Source organism: Schistocerca americana, chromosome 2 (genome assembly GCF_021461395.2).
Source record: "Schistocerca americana isolate TAMUIC-IGC-003095 chromosome 2, iqSchAmer2.1, whole genome shotgun sequence".
Taxonomy (NCBI): domain Eukaryota; kingdom Metazoa; phylum Arthropoda; class Insecta; order Orthoptera; family Acrididae; genus Schistocerca; species Schistocerca americana.
In genome coordinates this window covers 430,482,956-430,500,744 of record NC_060120.1, presented here as the reverse complement: position 1 = coordinate 430,500,744, position 17,789 = coordinate 430,482,956, and the positions used below count along the sequence as shown (strand labels likewise).

The window sequence follows — 17,789 nt, the reverse complement described above, 5'->3', positions numbered from 1 at the left end:
ACATAGCAGGCTGTTTATATATGCTGATGACAAGGCCTTGGCTGCCCAAGGGAGCACCAAAATTACCTGAAACAAAACACAGTAAAGGTGTAAGTTTGCATTTTCCACCTGAGGAATAAGGAAGCCAAAAGAAAACTACATGTGAGTTGGAAAGGGCAAGAGTTAGAGCACTGCTACACTCCCAAATACTTAGGTGCGAAGTTGGACAGAACTCTGTCATTTAAAGAGCACTATCTGGATACTAAGCCAAAGGTCAGTACTAGGAATAATACCTTTCATAAAGTAACAAGCAAAAACAGGGGTGTTGACTCATAATGAGTCATTCTATATCATATCAGGATGTTTGAGGACCATCCCAGCAGAGAAGATCTACCCTCTCATGGGGATCACTGCCACTCCCCCCTCCCCCTCCCAGTATATGGCGGCAAGTAGCTGCGACAGTGGAGAGGAAGAAACAGATGACAGATAACCATCACCCTCTACACAGGCACCAACAACAATTAGGCTGTGTCACTCAAGAAGAACATCCTTTGGATGTTGGATGCAATGGATGGCATCTTCGAAGAGAGGAGACTTCAGCTAAAAAACGAGGCAACTCCAAATCCTATCCGAGTGCTGAAGGAAGAACTTATGGCTGGAAATGACAAATTTTTCACAAAATGGAAGACCCTCAACAAGCTGAGAACTAGTGTCTCAATTGTGTCAAGTATAACCTTGCACAATGTGGCTACTCTGATGGAGAATCACTATGCAACTGGGAATGTTCAAACAGGCGACCCCCTACTGATGTGCCCAAACTGCAGCACAAGCTGTATCCTGCTAGATTTACAGAAAGCTGATGATAGCCTTGTAGCTGATTATTGGGCAAAACATGTTTAAATTTTATTACAGTTGACTTATAATAGATTTTAATGTATGGTGTTCTGGGCACGGAAAACAGACAAACAATGCAATACGCTGTAATATTCTATGAAATCTATGTCAGGAAAAGCTCACGTACAGCTTGCACAATTACGTTTTGAATATATATATATATATATATATATATATATATATATATATATATATATATATATATATATATATATATATATAGAGAGAGAGAGAGAGAGAGAGAGAGAGAGAGAGAGAGAGAGAGAGAGAGAGAAGGGGGGGAGGTATCTTCTGCCAACTCGTAAAGGCCTTAGATACCATAAACCATGATTTTCATCTCTGGTAGCTGATGGCCTATATTTACAAGTTGATGTTATTGTATTTACCACACAAAGCAAGGAGTACTGTACACACCAATGTCAAGAAAAACTGAGTGAGATTGCACTACTGAAAGACACTAGACAAGCATTCAATGGAACAGCAACATTTGCCCATCCAAATTTAGGTCTTACATTGTTTCTGTAAATTATTTATGACAAATTTTGGGATAATTCCTCTGAAAAGGACTGAGCTGATTTCCTTCCTGACCCTTCCCCCACCCAAGCTTTAAGACTGTCTCTAATAACCTCTTTGTTCACAGAATGTTCGATCCTAATCTTTCTATCTATCTTTAGACTGGAAAGTCAAAGAATTGTGTATCCCAAAGTGCGACACTATTTTTATATGATATAAAGGATATTCTACAACAGTTTCAGTCTGACATCATCCACCACGCAGTTAATTCAAACAGCTATTGTTTGCTGTAGAACTGATGGATATTTAACATGTTGTATTAGGCAGACATTTAGGTAACTGAAAGCACAGATTAAAAATAATACTTTGAAATTAAATTCTGCAAAAGCAGAAATGATTCATCACACCACAAACAGTGAAAAATATAAGATAGCTTTGTGGACAAAAATGGGTGCTATCAAAAACGACATGGTACTAGTAAATAAAAATGTATTGCGAAATAAACATGTGGATTACACAGAGTCAAATGAACAGTCAGCTGTATGAACATGTATAATGTCACTGATTTAATTCTTCAAAAAGGTGTATATTGAACATATTTTGATCCAGCCAGGCTTATAGAATTATTTTCTGCATAAAAGGGTCACCTGGAACGTAATGGGTTCTAAAACCACATATATTACAACACTGACAATGTAGGAAAAAGATACATTTTTATTTACTGTAAAGATGACAAGTTAAGTTGCCAGACAGGCACAATTAAAGACGCTTACACATAAGCTTTTGGTCACAGCCTTTATCAGAAAAAGAAAAAGGAAGAGAAAGAGAAACACACATCATTCATTACTATATAGTTTAATTTTAATTCTCTTTTTCTGTATACAGTGTTGTAATTGGTGAGTCACCTGTCACAATATCTGTGACTATATGAGCATGTAATGTTTCAATAAAGAGGTGATTTAATAATTTTGTAAACTCTTAGAGTGGAATGTATGATATTTGTGTCACAAATAGTGAAGCAGGTAGATGGCTAAGAAACACACAATAGGGGAGTATTTTTTGAGGTTCAATTTTGCTAATTCTCACCTGAAATTAGAGTGATATTATTTAGAAATGTCTAACACCTCCCGGAGCCATCTTCCGTTACACACCTAACATCAATAGAACACTGTATCACTGATTCATTTGTTCATAGTGTTTGACAAAATGTATAACACAGCTTCCATTCCATATCTTTTGTGACATGGTGTCTGTATAGGCCTAAGAAATGTAAAAGGGTAATTTATAGCTTTCACCATCACTTTATATTAACATGCCTTACTTTAATTTCCCTTGCTATCCTTGTTACATACAAAAGCTACAAATTGTTCATCTTTTCTAGTATTATTTTTGCTCTACCCTTAAGTCATTATTTGGATTTTGTTTTATTCATACTTGTCATTTTCAGTATACAAAATTTACACTTTTCTCCCTTACAATTTCCTCTCTCCTCCCTTTCTCTTGTTACCTCCTTCAGCTTTATGCCAAATCACTGTCAGTACTATCATCTAGTATTCAAGTCTTAGTTGTTATGTTTGAGCTATTGTTTTCCTGCAGTTTGGTATTAATAATTCCGATTCCTCTCGACAGCTAGTATCTATTTTTACCTGGAGTTCACAACATTGTTCCCTTCCCACAATTGTCTGTACAATTTCTTCTACTTTCCCATATCTACATCTGACAATGAAAATATTTAGGTTTCTCAAGCAAACGAGTCAATGTTTGGCTTTTCATTGATGTTGGTGTTAAGTATTTTCCCAGTTTTCATTTTGCAATTTTGAAATAGCTGTTCCCCCTCTGCTTCATGTCAAAAATAAAAGTTGTATTTCATTTTCTGAAGGTTTGAAATAAGATTTCAGTGTTGTGCTGTGATGAGGCTCAGTCATTTTCCTTGGTATTTTGCAGACAGTGCTTTTCCAAGTGGACCTTAAGAACTGAATCAAAACTTTAGCCTCGCACCAGTTGTTGTCTGAACTCCACAAAGTTCACTTAATAATGGTATAGAACTCTCATCTATGAAAGAAGAGATATATAAATTGCAATATTTTAACCATGGCATAATGAATATTTCAGAAATGGAATTTTGTACACACACTTGGTGTGTTCATTGAGCTGAACAGTTCAGAAAAGTCAAAACTATAGTCTGAACTAAGATCTACTCCCAGTTCTGTTTTTTGTTTGTAGTACCACCCAGAGGGGCTGTTCATGCATGTTTCAGACACACTACCTGTATTAATTTGTTTCATTATTTTTTAAAGTCTGTCTTACTAATTTTATGGACTTAAAAGTCTGATCTTTACTGAACGTAGTTAGTTGCTGTCGGAAATTCTCACGCTATACGAGAATCATTTTGGGTACTTTTTTTATACGTTATGGTGGTTCAATTTATTTTAGATGTATCTGCTGTATACTAATGAAGTTACTATACAAAAATATAACTGTACCTTGAAACGCAGCGGTCCTACGGGGGGTTTCGCATAAGGAATTCCTTGGAAGCTATAATACATGATCCCCGATGAAGTTTTCGCCGATTTTCCTCTTAATATACCTTCAGACGTTTTGACTGTCACAAATTCATTCATACTGGACACTTGTACGCACGCAAAAAACTGTTCTAAAAGATAAATTTCGGGAAGAGGTCAACGAACGAAATTTTCAGTCAGTTTTATAGAAAAATTTAGGGGCTCGTACAGGATATGTTATTTTGTGGCTCTAGTTCGTAACCATCATTATACCGAAGACAGTTATAATGCGTCAACACAGCCGTTTGCAAACACCACCTCTCCGCTAAGGCGCAAAACAACTTACAAAATCCCAAAACAAGCACCGGCTCAAACGCAGCGAGATTTCGCTTTCAGCTTAGTTGTGAATACAAACAAATTAATGCTTCATTGACTCTGTTATAATAAACCTTCCTTTTACAAAAATGATACGGTTATTTTACTAAGAGACGCCAAAAAGAATTTATCCAAGCAAATAAAAGGCTCTAACTCCTTTAATTTAGTAACTGCAGCGATCAGCTGTGCTGCACAGTGCACAACTTTCGCATGCTTCTATCAGCTGATCGTAGTCTGCGAAAGCTAGTGGTCAGAGATTGAAGCGCCATATTCAAATTGTTTCCCTTTAATTTATAAGGCACGATTATTGTCGTATTGTTGGCAGAATTTGTTCTGAGTAGCGCTTATGTTATTAAAAACATTTAGAAGTACGATTGTGCTTCGTAAATTTCCTTCCAGCTAATGTGTTTATCATTAATGGAATAATTTGTAAAATCCAACGCGCAGCTTAATATTTTTAGTACTTCGAAAACACGTTTTAGGCAAATTCAAAGCGTCATAATCCAAAACGTAAGACAGTAATAAATGCTATCCGTTTCATTCAATGTTTCATAATCCAAAACGTAAGATAGTAATTACTGCTATCCGTTTCATAATGATTGACCACTGGCTTTAAGCTCATGTTCTGGTCATATTGCGTTACGAACATCGATATGTTAAATCTTGTCGGAATCGTTGAAATATGTCAACTTTTATTTAGTATATGAATACTACATCTTAGCTGAAATGGAGGCGATACACGAGGTTATACCTAAGAGAAACCGTGCATCTTCTAGCTTTTTTCGACGAATGTCAGCTTTAATGACAAATAAAAATTATTAATTGGCAGAAAAACTTCCTACTACGCACAGTGTAAAGATAGAACCTTTTTCTATTTAACCTTCACATGATGTCTTGGGTATTTTCAGACCCTAAGGCTCGTTTAACTACACATACACAGTTTTAATGTGGCTGTAGACTACTCATCCTCCAGATATACTATTCTCGGACTTTTTATTATAACTGGGTAAAATATTTATGATTATTCACAGTTCGTTGTACAACAATTTGAAATTTTTGCTGTGGATTCAGAAAATACCCCAGGTACACAATATGTGATTTTCAGTGTTATATAAGTTTTGTTACGAAACTAAACCTTGGCAACAATGCACCTTATAAATCGATATTCACTTGTATATTGTTGTATATAATGAATAGAAAATACAGTCATCCGCATTTTGTTATGGCAAATTCACAGTTTGGAATTGAGTTTTGTGGAAAGTAGACGTGGTGTTATAGTTTATTCGTCATGGATGGTGATATACGTTTTGCAAGGGGCTACAGTCTCGATCAGTCTTTGACAAATTTACAGAAGAGTGATAGTGATAATGAATCAATTTTTCAAAACGAGGATGACAGTGATGCTGATGGAGATATAATAGAGGAAGATATACAGGTCGGAGATGAAGTGGATATGAGTGACTGTGAAGAAGATGATAATGGTATTTAGATAACGAGTGCATCTACTTTTGTGTCTAGAAGTGGACAGATAACATACAACATTGTACCACCTGATGTTCACAAGGAATGTAATACGTGAAACTGCGCATATTCCACGTCACCTTAGACCACAATTACAGACAAGGGCAGACTGTTTCAAACTTTTTATCACCAATCACATACAGAGTGTAATACTAATGCATACAAATAGTCATGCAATAGATAATAAAATTATGTACCCAACTCTTGAACGATGTAGGTTCTACAGAGCGGCAGGCATTCTTTGGTCCATTAATAATAACTGGCTTGCATAAGGCACATGGGACGCCTTTGAGTGAATTTTGGTCAGAAGAGTATGGCTTACCTATTTTTCGAGCCACAATGAGCTTTTCAAGATTTCGTGATATTTTGATGTGGTCCAGTTATATGATAAACTTACAAGGGAAGAAAGAAAAGTTGCTTTTGGATCAAAAGCTGAACCTACAAGGGCTGTGTTTGAAATGTTATTTGATGCATGCATTTCGTTTTATATCTCTTGACCTTATATTACAGATGATGAGCATCAGTATACTTTCAGGGGACAGTGTCCATTTAAGGTATACATTCGTTCAAAACCTGGAAAGTATGGGATACAAGTGTGAGCTGCTGTAGATTGTGAGACCAATTATGTCATAAATGCAGAAGTGTATACGAGGAAATCTGCTGAAGGGAGGGAAATAAATCAAAGGAAACGAGTGGCACATAATTTAGTTGATCACCTGAAAAGAAGTGGCAGGAACATAACCACTGATAACTTTTTTACAAGTGTTGATTTGGGACAAGAACGTATTGCTAATAAATTGATACTTGTGGGAACTCTTTGGGCCAACCGAAAAGAGATAGTAAAAGAAATGTTGCCATCAAAACAGAGGCTTCCATTATCGACCACTTTTAGTTATTCATGGAATACTGTTTTATCTTCATATGTTCCTACACAAAATGAATCAATCATTTTCCTGTCTACTCCACCCCAAACATTTGATGTAAGTGAGTATGAGCACAAAAAACCTGAAATAATAATGTTCTACAGTTCAACAATGTCAGGAGTTGATACAGTTGATAAGATGGCTAGATATTATTCAGTGAAACATGGAACAAAACGGTGGCTACTTGCTGTATCTTTTGATATACTAGATTTAGCTTGTCTCAATGCTTATGTTCTGTATTGTAATTTTTTATATGATACGAGAAGTAAAAAAGCAAGAAGAGAATTCCTCTCATAACTAGGAAAAAACTAGCAAAACCTTACATTGAATGACAAATCCTGTCACCCAGTGCAGAACACTACAGATTCATTCAGCAATAATATTTTCAGGCTTCAAGAATCTTCTAAACCAAAAACAACAGGATAACCAGGATGCCAACGTTCCAAATCTGAAAAGAAAATGGTGTGATTCCTGCCCAAGGTCAAAGGACAATAAAGTGTCATCAACAATGTGATGGGTGTCACAAGTTTATTCGTAAAGAACATTCTAGGATGAGTGTGTTGTGTAATGGTTGTTTGTCATATGACACAGAGAGCGAGTAGCAGAGTATTTCCAATAAAATTCAATGAAGTGATGTTATAAATAATTGTAATAAATTACAGTATGATTACAAAGTGTGTGTATTATAAATATTTTCTGCTAAAATAATTTTTGGAACTAAACAAATATGTTTTCATATTTCAAACAAATGTAGTAAATAATTACAACTTATATGTAACTTAATTATATTAAGAAACTATGGAGTTGTAATTTCAACATCGTGCATATGTTTTTCAATAAATTATAATTACTTTTGTGCACATATTTCAATTTTCTTCACCATAAAGTTTCTTGAATTACTTTAGGGTGAAAAAGGGCCCCAGGCGTACATATGTTTTTTTCCGTAGCTGATACCATGTGAGGGTTAAAGGTGGATTTTCATTATTTTCTGATAACTCGTTTCATCACTATAATGTCAAAAGCAAGATGCTGGGTTGAGCTTATCGTTGTAGCTATTGCGATGGAGAAGGCACTGGTGTTAAGCTTAAACTTTAGTTGGTTACATCATATGTCTTTACTCTTGAATGCTCCTCATATTTGTTAGTTAAAAGCTTGTAAAGCAATTGTGTTATTAGCTGCAATATATGTGTTATAGTGGAAGTGGAAGATTAGGGAAGGTAAACTTTCTCTAGTGGATGTACCATCACTAAAATGATCAGTGAGAGCTTACCATAAACTGAAAAAAAAGAACTAGACACTTTCACTAAATGGGCCAGTGAAGGTGCATTATCATCAGTGATGGTGTACTTTCCCTGAACTTCCAATTCCACTATAACATATGCAAGACTGTGGTGGAGAGCAGTTGTCAACTTGTCACAGAAGCACGTATTCACTGTTTTAATGGGCTGTAAGCGCCTGTTCATCAGTGAAGAATGGCAACTTCATAGTCGCATTCCAGCACTGCATTGCTGCATTCAGTTTTTGTTGCCAGTAAAGAGGAATAATATGAGAAATGCACACAGCTCACAATAAATGAACATTAGTATAGCATGTTTCAACAGTAAATGGAAAACGAATAAATTTTGCAGGAAATAATTATGACTGAAATTATACCTACATTAATGGCGTTTGTCTACTTGAATCAGCAACGGTTCTATTACAATCTCAAGCCAGTGGGTAGTTTGTGCATAACTGTTTTCAAGTTTGTGTAAATGACTCACTGAATTTCTCCAGACACTTTGGGGAACACTTTCAAGAGCGGAGTGACATAACTGTAGGGTATCATTTATATTAAATTTTTTGTTCTCCTTTTGCTGCCTTGTTCTTGGCAAATTCCCAAACAAGTTCAACGGCGTCTAATTCGCACTGCGCTACAGAAGTTTAATTACCTTGTCTACTGATCGCAAAATAATTTCCAAAATGTATTCCTGTGCCCTGAAATGAGCTTGCGCGTGTTCCACTAGGCCAGCTTTAGTAAATTCCTTATATAATGCTGCATTAGATGGAAGCTCTACGTTATTGCTTTCCATCCATTCAGCAATAGACTCGTTTCTCCATTTCGTAGATGGATTTCATGATATGAGATCTATCGTCATGTGATGTGGAGCTAGATCCAAAACAACCGCAGATCAGTTTGGTAATTTTTAGAGAATGCTCTTAAACTACTCTTCATAGTGTCTGGCATTCATTTAGAATGATAATCTGCACCTCTATTTTGGCAAATAAAACAAAAGCCAGCATTTTGCCGAACCCATCTTCGTTCCCAATGTGGCACATTACAATCCCTTTTCCAGAACTAGAACCAGACAGTGTTTGAACTCCTCCTTTCCAGCCATTCCACTATTGGACACCTTTTTGATAATCATATAACTTTTCTGATGCGTAAGGGATTTTTTTTTTTTTTTTTTTTTTTTTTTTGTTCCTGCTAACCAGGTCTTCTGGAACGATTTACACCACACCAACTCTCATCAGTTAAATCAATAGTCAATCCATTGTTGTGCAGGTGTCTGATTTCCTTAAAAACTCGTCACCTTTCCCTCCGACTTGGTTATTTTTCATGTGTGTAGGTATTTTGTTGAACTTTTTGTATCTGAAGCTCAATTTTTGAACAGCACGCCAAAGTGTTGTTTCACTCAAATCAGGAAATTCTTCACTCCAGTCCTCAACTTTCCAACATGGCTGGCACTCTTGGAAATTGCTTTTCCATGCAGAAGTCGTGGAATCTTCTTATTAAGACTCAATACAAACATTTGTCGCCTCTTCTTTTGATGATACAAGAGGTGAAGGTTCTCTATATTCTCTCGAAATTCGCGTCACTGTACTTTCCCTAATAGCGAGACACTGAGAAGTTTTCTTTACTGGCTCTGATACGAAACTGCTTGTACTCTGTTCTTTTTTGGCCTCACAGTAAGCACGCACACGGATCACCATAGACTTCTCACAATTCCGTAGATGATGCATGGTTTCATACAAATACAAGGCAACTAATTTATGTTACGAGGACTGTCCCACACGAATGCACGACAACGAATGGGAGAGCGATTGTTTCTTATCTGGCGGGAAGCCGTGATCTAATATGTGAACACTGCAATAATGAAGCGGAAATGCTGTTCAGAGGTCAGGCAACACAGCACAAGCGAGAAAGCGGCGCAAGGAAGTGCAAAATAAAAAATAAATAAATATGTGATATTAGCGCTTTATGTAGATTTACGTGCATACAAACATAACAGCTGTGAAAGGCATCAACAGAGCTTGTATTTACACTTTTCGTCTTGTTAATATGTATCACCATTAGGCGAATTGCGACACTCTATGGCCACCGTTATAAGGACAAAACGACTAAGTGGAAAGCAACGATAATTCGCCAGGAAGCTGGGTATGGTAGTATCTTTAAACTGTGCACAATAAATTTTTCTCCTAATTGCAGTCTGACTTCTAGGTCTCCTCAGATTTGGAACTTGCCAAAAGATGGTCGAAAAAGTACACTTTGTCTTAAATATTACCGCGTATGCGACCCCATTTTCAACTAAAATGTAACATCTATCACCAAATAAAAGTAGACATTTCCACGATTCCGGCAAGGTATACCACATCGAGGTTCGTCATGTGATGTGACAAGATTATGAGCTTGAAGTCAGGATTCAGTCATTAGGAAATGGATAATAGTAGCGGTACATCTAGAGAAGTGATATGATTATTCGAAAGCCGTTTGAAACGAAAAAAATTGAAGGTGTAGAACGAAGAATAAAACCATATTATAGCACGTGTCACATAGGATGGCGCTCCCATGCATAGGAGCGAGCGGCAGGGAAGCGTGGAGGTAATACATAACACAATTAACTTCAAGCACAAACCAAAATCATTATATTTGCTTAACAACTGCTTGTACTATATAGAATTAAAAAAAAAATTCTATAGGTATGTGTGTGTGTGTGTGTGTGTGTGTTTGACTGTAGTTAAGTGTAATAACTCTGTGTATAAAAGAATTACTGACGGAAAAGACTAATATAAAAAACTATCGTAAAAATGCTCAGTATGCTGTCATATTTTTCGCTGTCAACGAGCATTATGAGAGTAAACTATCGATTGACCATCTTCCGCGCATTGCTCGAGGAAATGCTGGTCGATAACATCGAAAACCATCGATATATCGACAGGTAACTGTCCCTGTCATTTTTAGGGATTTTCCAGTTCGTGTCTTGATAGTGATAGGGGTTTACCTGTGGCCATATAGAAGTTTTTGACGAATTTATCCGGCCTCATCTCGCAAGTTATTATTGCATACAAAACTCTGGAAAAGCCCAACTTCTCCTTTGGCAATATGTTGAATACTGTAGTCTGAATACTTTATAGGATACAAATTCCTAATCAATAAAACCTAAGAAGTTCTCACATACCAGAATGAGATTTTCACTCTGCAGCGGAGTGTGCGCTGATATGAAACTTCCTGGCAGATTAAAACTGTGTGCCCGAGCGAGACTCGAACTCGGGACCTTTGCCTTTCGCGGGCAAGTGCAATATCCTTTCTTTCAGGAGTGCTTGTTCTGCAAGGTTCGCAGGAGAGCTTCTGTAAAGTTTGGAAGGTTGGAGACGAGGTACTGGCAGAAGTAAAGCTGTGAGTACCGGCCGTGAGTCGTGCTTCGGTAGCTCAGTTGGTAGAGCACTTGCTCGCGAAAGGCAAAGGTCCCGAGTTCGAGTCTCGGTCGGGCACACAGTTTTAATCTGCCAGGAAGTTTCAGTTCTCACATACTTTGTATGCAACTGAAATGTTGACAAACGTATTTTTTTTTAAACCATGAGTCTGTACCATCGTCACTGCTATTTGAATCTATGTCCAAATCATCTTGATTGTAACTTCATGACCGCGCGCGATTAGCCAAGCGCTCTAATGCGCTGCAGTCATGGACTGTGAGGCTAGTCCTGGCGGAGGTTCGAGTCCTCCCTCGGGCATGGGTGTGTTTGTCCTTAGGATAAGTTAGGTTAAGTAGTGTGTAAGCTTCGGCACTGATGACCTTAGCAACTAAGTCCCATAAGATTTCACACACATTTGAACATTTTTTGTAAATTTATGATGATACGTTAAATGCTTACATTCATCTTCACCTCCCTATAAAATCTTCTTCCTGGAGCTTTTCAGCATTCTGTACAGAAAATGCCCACGCTGAAAGGGGGATGTTGTCTATTTCTTAATGCAACAAGCGATTCAGTGTCTGTTATCTCCAATGTTTTTCTTTCTCCCACTTAGCCTTTAAATTCGACCGAATTAATTCCATGGGATTTTACTGACAGTAAATGCAAAACTGTGTGATCACATTCACGTGCAAGAGAGTCAAGTTCGTACGTTCTGTCGCGTGACACATAAAGTAACGAGCTGCAGCAGTTCGGCGCGAGTCTTGTTTACACTGCACGATATATATTTTTAAGCCAGGGTAGAATATCCGCTTTACTGGTGTTTTTACTTGGCGTTTTCTCTGTGACAGCTGAATGATAACTGGCACAGTAATTACAATGACCGACTTCGAAGGAAGGTACGGCATGAATTGATCAGTGAACCACTTCACGGAACTGACAACGTATATTTCCGAATGGTAGTCCGTTCCGTTTCTCTTAGAGCTAAATACAAGTTTACTCTCAATAGCAAAATTAGAAGAAGACCGAGCTCGCAGAACCTATTCTTACAGGAACTGTAAAACCGTCAGGGCCGCATTCATTTTCCAGCAGGTCTTCTTGATACACCCATATTTTGTCAAGGTAATATATTGTTGAACTCCCTCCTTCTCTCGTACTGTGTATCTTTACAAGGGATGTGGTTCGTGCTGTACCTAAGTTACTTCTTTCAACGATAAGCTCTCTTCTTAACATATTTGAAACAAATGTATTTTAAATTTCTTTACATTAACGAAGCACTACTTTTGAAGCCAATTTCCTCATACATAATTGTTACATGTTTTTGTGATGTCGGATGTTCACCGTTCAGCATGGAGTGCTTTAACACATCATTGTCAAAACCATCTGTTTGGGTTACAGGTTTCTTGCGATTCCGACGCTTTCAAGGCAACAAAAAGCCAACTTTTCCTAAGGTCCCTAAGGCTCTGACACTTCCGTTTACAATTCTCTTTTCATTTCTCTTGCCGACACGATATGCCTTTGCAGTCTGCTCTCGTGTCAACAGTAGGAGTCACGGTTTAAAACACACATTTGAAAATGTTATAAATGTAGTAAATAATCCCATTTACGTTGAGAATGCAGTTATGTGGGGTAGCCTAGTTTCGTTGAGTTTTGTCACACTATCCACATACTGATATGGAAAAACCCCCTCCCTGCTCACAAGTTGAAACTTTTCCTCATCGGGAAATGCAGTTCGAGAGATGTATATATCCTCCTGAGATAGAGTTTTAGCGAGATTCTGGAGTGGTGCCTGCATAAAAGGTAGCGTGTCAAGGAAAGCGGAGCATAATTCTCGACGCCAATCGTATCGAGAATGAAATATATTTCTCGACGCCTTCAGGTAGGACACTGACCTGATCTTTGTCCATGTCGAAATCAGCCAAGTGCTCAGTTAGAAAGTAAGCATCATACCCGCTTAAATTATGGGAGCAAAAGAGTATGTTCCTTGGTAACCAGTACTTCAAATTGCACGTGTTGTGAGCTGCGCCACAGAGCTTCCCCGTAAGAAGACAGTGGTCCCGATGAGGAGTTTCCGCTTTTCTATCTAACAGCAGCCACAGATATGAGAGTCAATGGCATTATTGTACAAATCTTCATTCTCCTTCGATTTGGTCATGGTAATGTTGCCGCTGTAAAGCTTATCAACCTCTCATGAAAGTTTTTTGGGCTTAGTGAGCAGCCAAACCACAGGACTACCCCCAACATAAGATTTGAAGCAGTTACGACTTGAATCATAGGACAACACAATTTGGTTCAAATGGCTCTGAGCACTATGGGACTTAACATCTGAGGCCATCAGTCCCCCTGGAACTTAGAACTACTTAAACCTAATGAACCTAAGGACATCACACACATCCATGCCCGAGGCAGGATTCGAACCTGCGACCATAGCAGTCGCGCGGTTCCGGACTGAAGCGCCTAGAACCGCTCGGCCACCGTGGCCTGCCACAATTTGGTACACTGTTGCATATGGTACGTGTTTTTCTGTGAAGGTAGAATGTGAGGCTGTTGCGTCACTTTCAATGCTGGTCACAGGCACCAGATTACATTCAAAGTCGGCGTACACTACACATAGGCATCACTTCTGATGGTGAGCGTTTTTAAACTTTATGATTTTTTCTTCTTCAGGAGGCATAATAACGCATACCGGGTATTTGGAAGCGCAATCTACTAGATGCACCACTAGTAGCTTCTCTGAGGAAATATAATTCAGACACCTTGAGCAAATACCCTGTTTATGCTCATGTTCACTTATCTGGGAGGTGGGACATGTCTTTGATCCAAACATAATGATAATTGCCTTTCTCCTTATTATTCTGATCGGAGAATAAGAGCTTGTATACATGCATCTCACGCTGCAAATTTTTAAAAATGGAAGAGGGTTATAACTATATGCTTGTTCTGCCCATCTGGCTTGCTCTTCTTTTCCAGGCCATAAACATGAACCGATATTCTGATAATCTGCACCCCAAATTTAGGTATGGTATGTCATGGATCTTGATGGGGAACTCGATACCATCAAAGTTACAATACTTGTGAATGTCAAGGTATCTACCATACCGAGATGTACACTGTGGATTTTTTCTCATAACTTCTTTCACAAGCCAGTATTGACCACGCTAAATATGCCTGATCGAATTTATTTTGGAGATTAATGTATGGCTGCCTGGATTCTATATCTTTAGGAAGCTCTATGTAGCTAGATCCTCCATTTACCCGATCATACACATGTGTATGGAAATCCAAGTGTAGTTTTTCGCTGTGTGCTTTAGCTGACCATCTAACTTCCATCTTGAAAAACCAGGCCAGTATAGCTCTCACGGTGGATTCATGAAACCCCTCAGAGATTGATGTGCTCCACGCTATCATGCCCTTTTCCCCCCAAAGATAATGAAGTCTTATCTCTTCAATACGAGATGTGATTTAGGCAGGGGAGTGGGGGGGGGGGGGGGGGGGTTACAGCATTCTATGCACAGTATGGCACCACATTCAGTGGTGGATACCACAGATCATTAACGACCTTGAGGAACACCATCTCCATGACAGGGAGGCACACTGTTAGAAACCCAACACAGTCGCGGCAGCATCCTGCTGGACCCTCGATCCTTGTGAACGAGACTCACTGCTCAAAGGCGTCCGCAGACAACATGTATTCTAAATGTGGTGTGGTATCACTAGCCTGATGTCCTTCACTAATCGGATGGGAGAGGGTACTGCCACTAGCCACATGTTTGTTATCATTAAGACTATCAATAAAAGTATGTCTAGGAGATGAAGCCAATGACTGTGCCTACCCAGTGGATGACGGTACTGGGGAGGAGGCACCTGCTGGGGTGAGGGGTATGCCCTGAGGCACACGTAGCTTTCGTTACTGGCGAGGGCGATCACTCTGAGCTGGAGTAGGAGGAGGTGTCGACGATGAGGCCCCAGTGGGAGCACCCAGGTTGATACTGCTGCTTCTGTTGCATGCTGGAACCAACACCACCGCCAACCTGGGGGGGGGGGGGGGAGATTCTTCCTCCAAGTGAGCCATCCATGGACAACAGAGGGTATGCGATGGTGCAAGGGCCAGTGCTGCAGCAGTCGCAGTGACCGCAGTCGCCTCACTTGCAGCCATGAGTGGCACTTTGCATGATGCTGCATGCCACTTGGTCATTCCTGCCTCCAGAACCACTCCTCTAGGTACCTGTGCCACAGCTAGCTGTTGTGGTCTTGGGGGTGACTGTGCTGCCTCTGTAACATAACGAATAACGAAACAAAATTAAGTACAATGCTCAAGATTTAATATATATAAGCTTTAAACAAATAACAACATTCCTGAATAATAATTATACGCTGTAACGACGACAGTTGCATTATAATCACAAGGACTGAGCAGTTCAGTTGTGCTTTCTGGTAGTTCTCCCATCCAATCCGGTATTCCCTCCTCCTCGTGCAAAAGAGTGAGATGGCACTGTCCTTCAGCTTCCTTAGCTGGTGCCATCTCATGCACCCACTCCAGTATTTCGTCCTCGCCTTGAAGCCATCTGTCTAGCTTGGTGACGCTGTCTACAACAGCCTCAATAAGATACTGAACGTAATTATTTCTTTAAAATGTTAGAGACATACACACAGAAAATCGTACTGAAATTCAAACAGAAAATCGTATTATTTAACTCACTGAAATACAAACAGAAAACTGTGTTCTCTAGTTCACTGAAATTACTTGTATATGAAACACACTCACTGAATTTGAAAATCGTATTTTGGTTCCTACAAGACTGAATCGATGGCTCTTGACATTAGACTTCGACACATACCCTTTCTTCTTCTTCCATAGAAAAACCTAGAAAAGCAAAGAATATATCTCAGACAATTGAATGCAACAAGTTACGAAACATAAATGTATATACATTCCGCGCCCTCATCATTAGAACCACAAAATATTATGTGGATAAAGTATTTTCTCTAATAGCCACATGTTACGAAAAAAAATGCACTTATGCTCCTGCTGATCCGGCTCGATTATTATTGCTGGAGACTGCTGCAGAGCTCTCTCTGCCTCCAGTTGGTGGTGTAACTCAGCAAGAATCTCAGGGATTAATGCTGCTATGACAAGAAACAAAAAGAATGACTAATACCTATTACAGAACAAAAATTCGTCACACACTAAAATTACAACAGCAAACAGTTCAAGAGCTTGGTAGTACGAAGGTATACCTCTACTGAATACAAACTAAACAGTTGCCCTGAGGGATACTAAATTTATGGGGCACACAGGTACACAGAATGAGTACAACAATTAACTTACACACTATCTGTCCTGGTGAAGGCTATTGCTGCTGCTACCGCTGCTGATGGTGTCTTTGGAATTTGGGTGTTTCATTTTTCCCGAAACAAAAAAGAAATTGTCACAAGGACAGAGAAGAAACTGCACAGGCAAACTGACGATGGCAGAGAGAGGGCGACTGCAATACGAGTGTTTATATAACATCTACCCCCTCCACCCACCATTTCACCCAGAGAGCCAATAGGAGCGTGACTTTCCTCCCCAGCTGCCGATGAGTGCTCGTCTGAGAGCGGACAAGTTGGCGCTCATCTGCCAGCCACGGATTTCGCGCACTTTTGTATGTAGGATCTGTCGCACTCTGGAAATACCCACTTCTTCCACTGATCCGTTCTTTGTGTGGACACACCTGTCGATCCAGCTGGAGAGCCCACTTCAGGTCACTGGTTCGTTCTGTGGTGAGCTGTAGCCACAAACTAACACATCGCTTTGTAGGTTCTGGATTACAACAGTGCCTCGTGTAGCAAACTATTGTGCTAGTTATTTAACAACATGTTTATGTGCTGTAGGATCGTCTTTAGAGTTTCAACGCGATGTATTGCATGGGGGCTTAATTAAATAAAATGCAAATATTTTTAGTTTTTAGTAGCTGTATGTCCGATTACACTGTGTCTCGTAATCGGTTAGCCCTGACTAGTTTTTTGTACGCAATCTGACTGCATAGAATAACAACAAACAATGAAAGAAAATTTTCGTTAACACAGTTAATTAATTAAGTCCCCAGCAACTATAAAACCTACTAAACCAAAGCACAAGTGTAATTGTTCTGTGTGTGGGAGTGTGACTCAACGTACACATCTGGCACGGTTCTTCTCCAACAAGACAAGAATTTTTAAATACCAATTATACTGACGTGATAAAAGAAAATTAGAAATACCATAATTGTATAAGGAAAGCAGAATTACACTCTAATACAAGAACACAAGCCAGATGCTTTGTTGACTGAACCTGTAATGACGCATTATTCAGGACATTGAAATAATGAGAAAAAAAAGGAAAAGTAGTTTGTTACCTTAATTTATATTGATGAAAAGCACTCTAAACATTACA

The 17,789-nt window shown here is 39.0% G+C and overlaps 1 protein-coding gene across 4 annotated transcripts in view; it reads right to left on the bottom strand.

The window, feature by feature from the left end:
- LOC124596154 (venom carboxylesterase-6-like) overlaps window positions 1–4,445 on the bottom strand; it is a 224,883-nt gene extending 220,438 nt beyond the window's left edge. For 3 of the 4 annotated variants that reach the window (XM_047135181.1, XM_047135180.1, XM_047135182.1), the window contains exon 1: window positions 3,870–4,445. In XM_047135181.1, coding sequence (XP_046991137.1) covers window positions 3,870–4,007 — 138 coding nt within the window. In that variant the 5' untranslated portion in view covers window positions 4,008–4,445. The remainder of the gene's footprint in view (window positions 1–3,869) is intronic. The other variant, XM_047135179.1, reaches the window with a different exon arrangement.
- Between the last annotated feature and the right edge of the window lie 13,344 nt (window positions 4,446–17,789).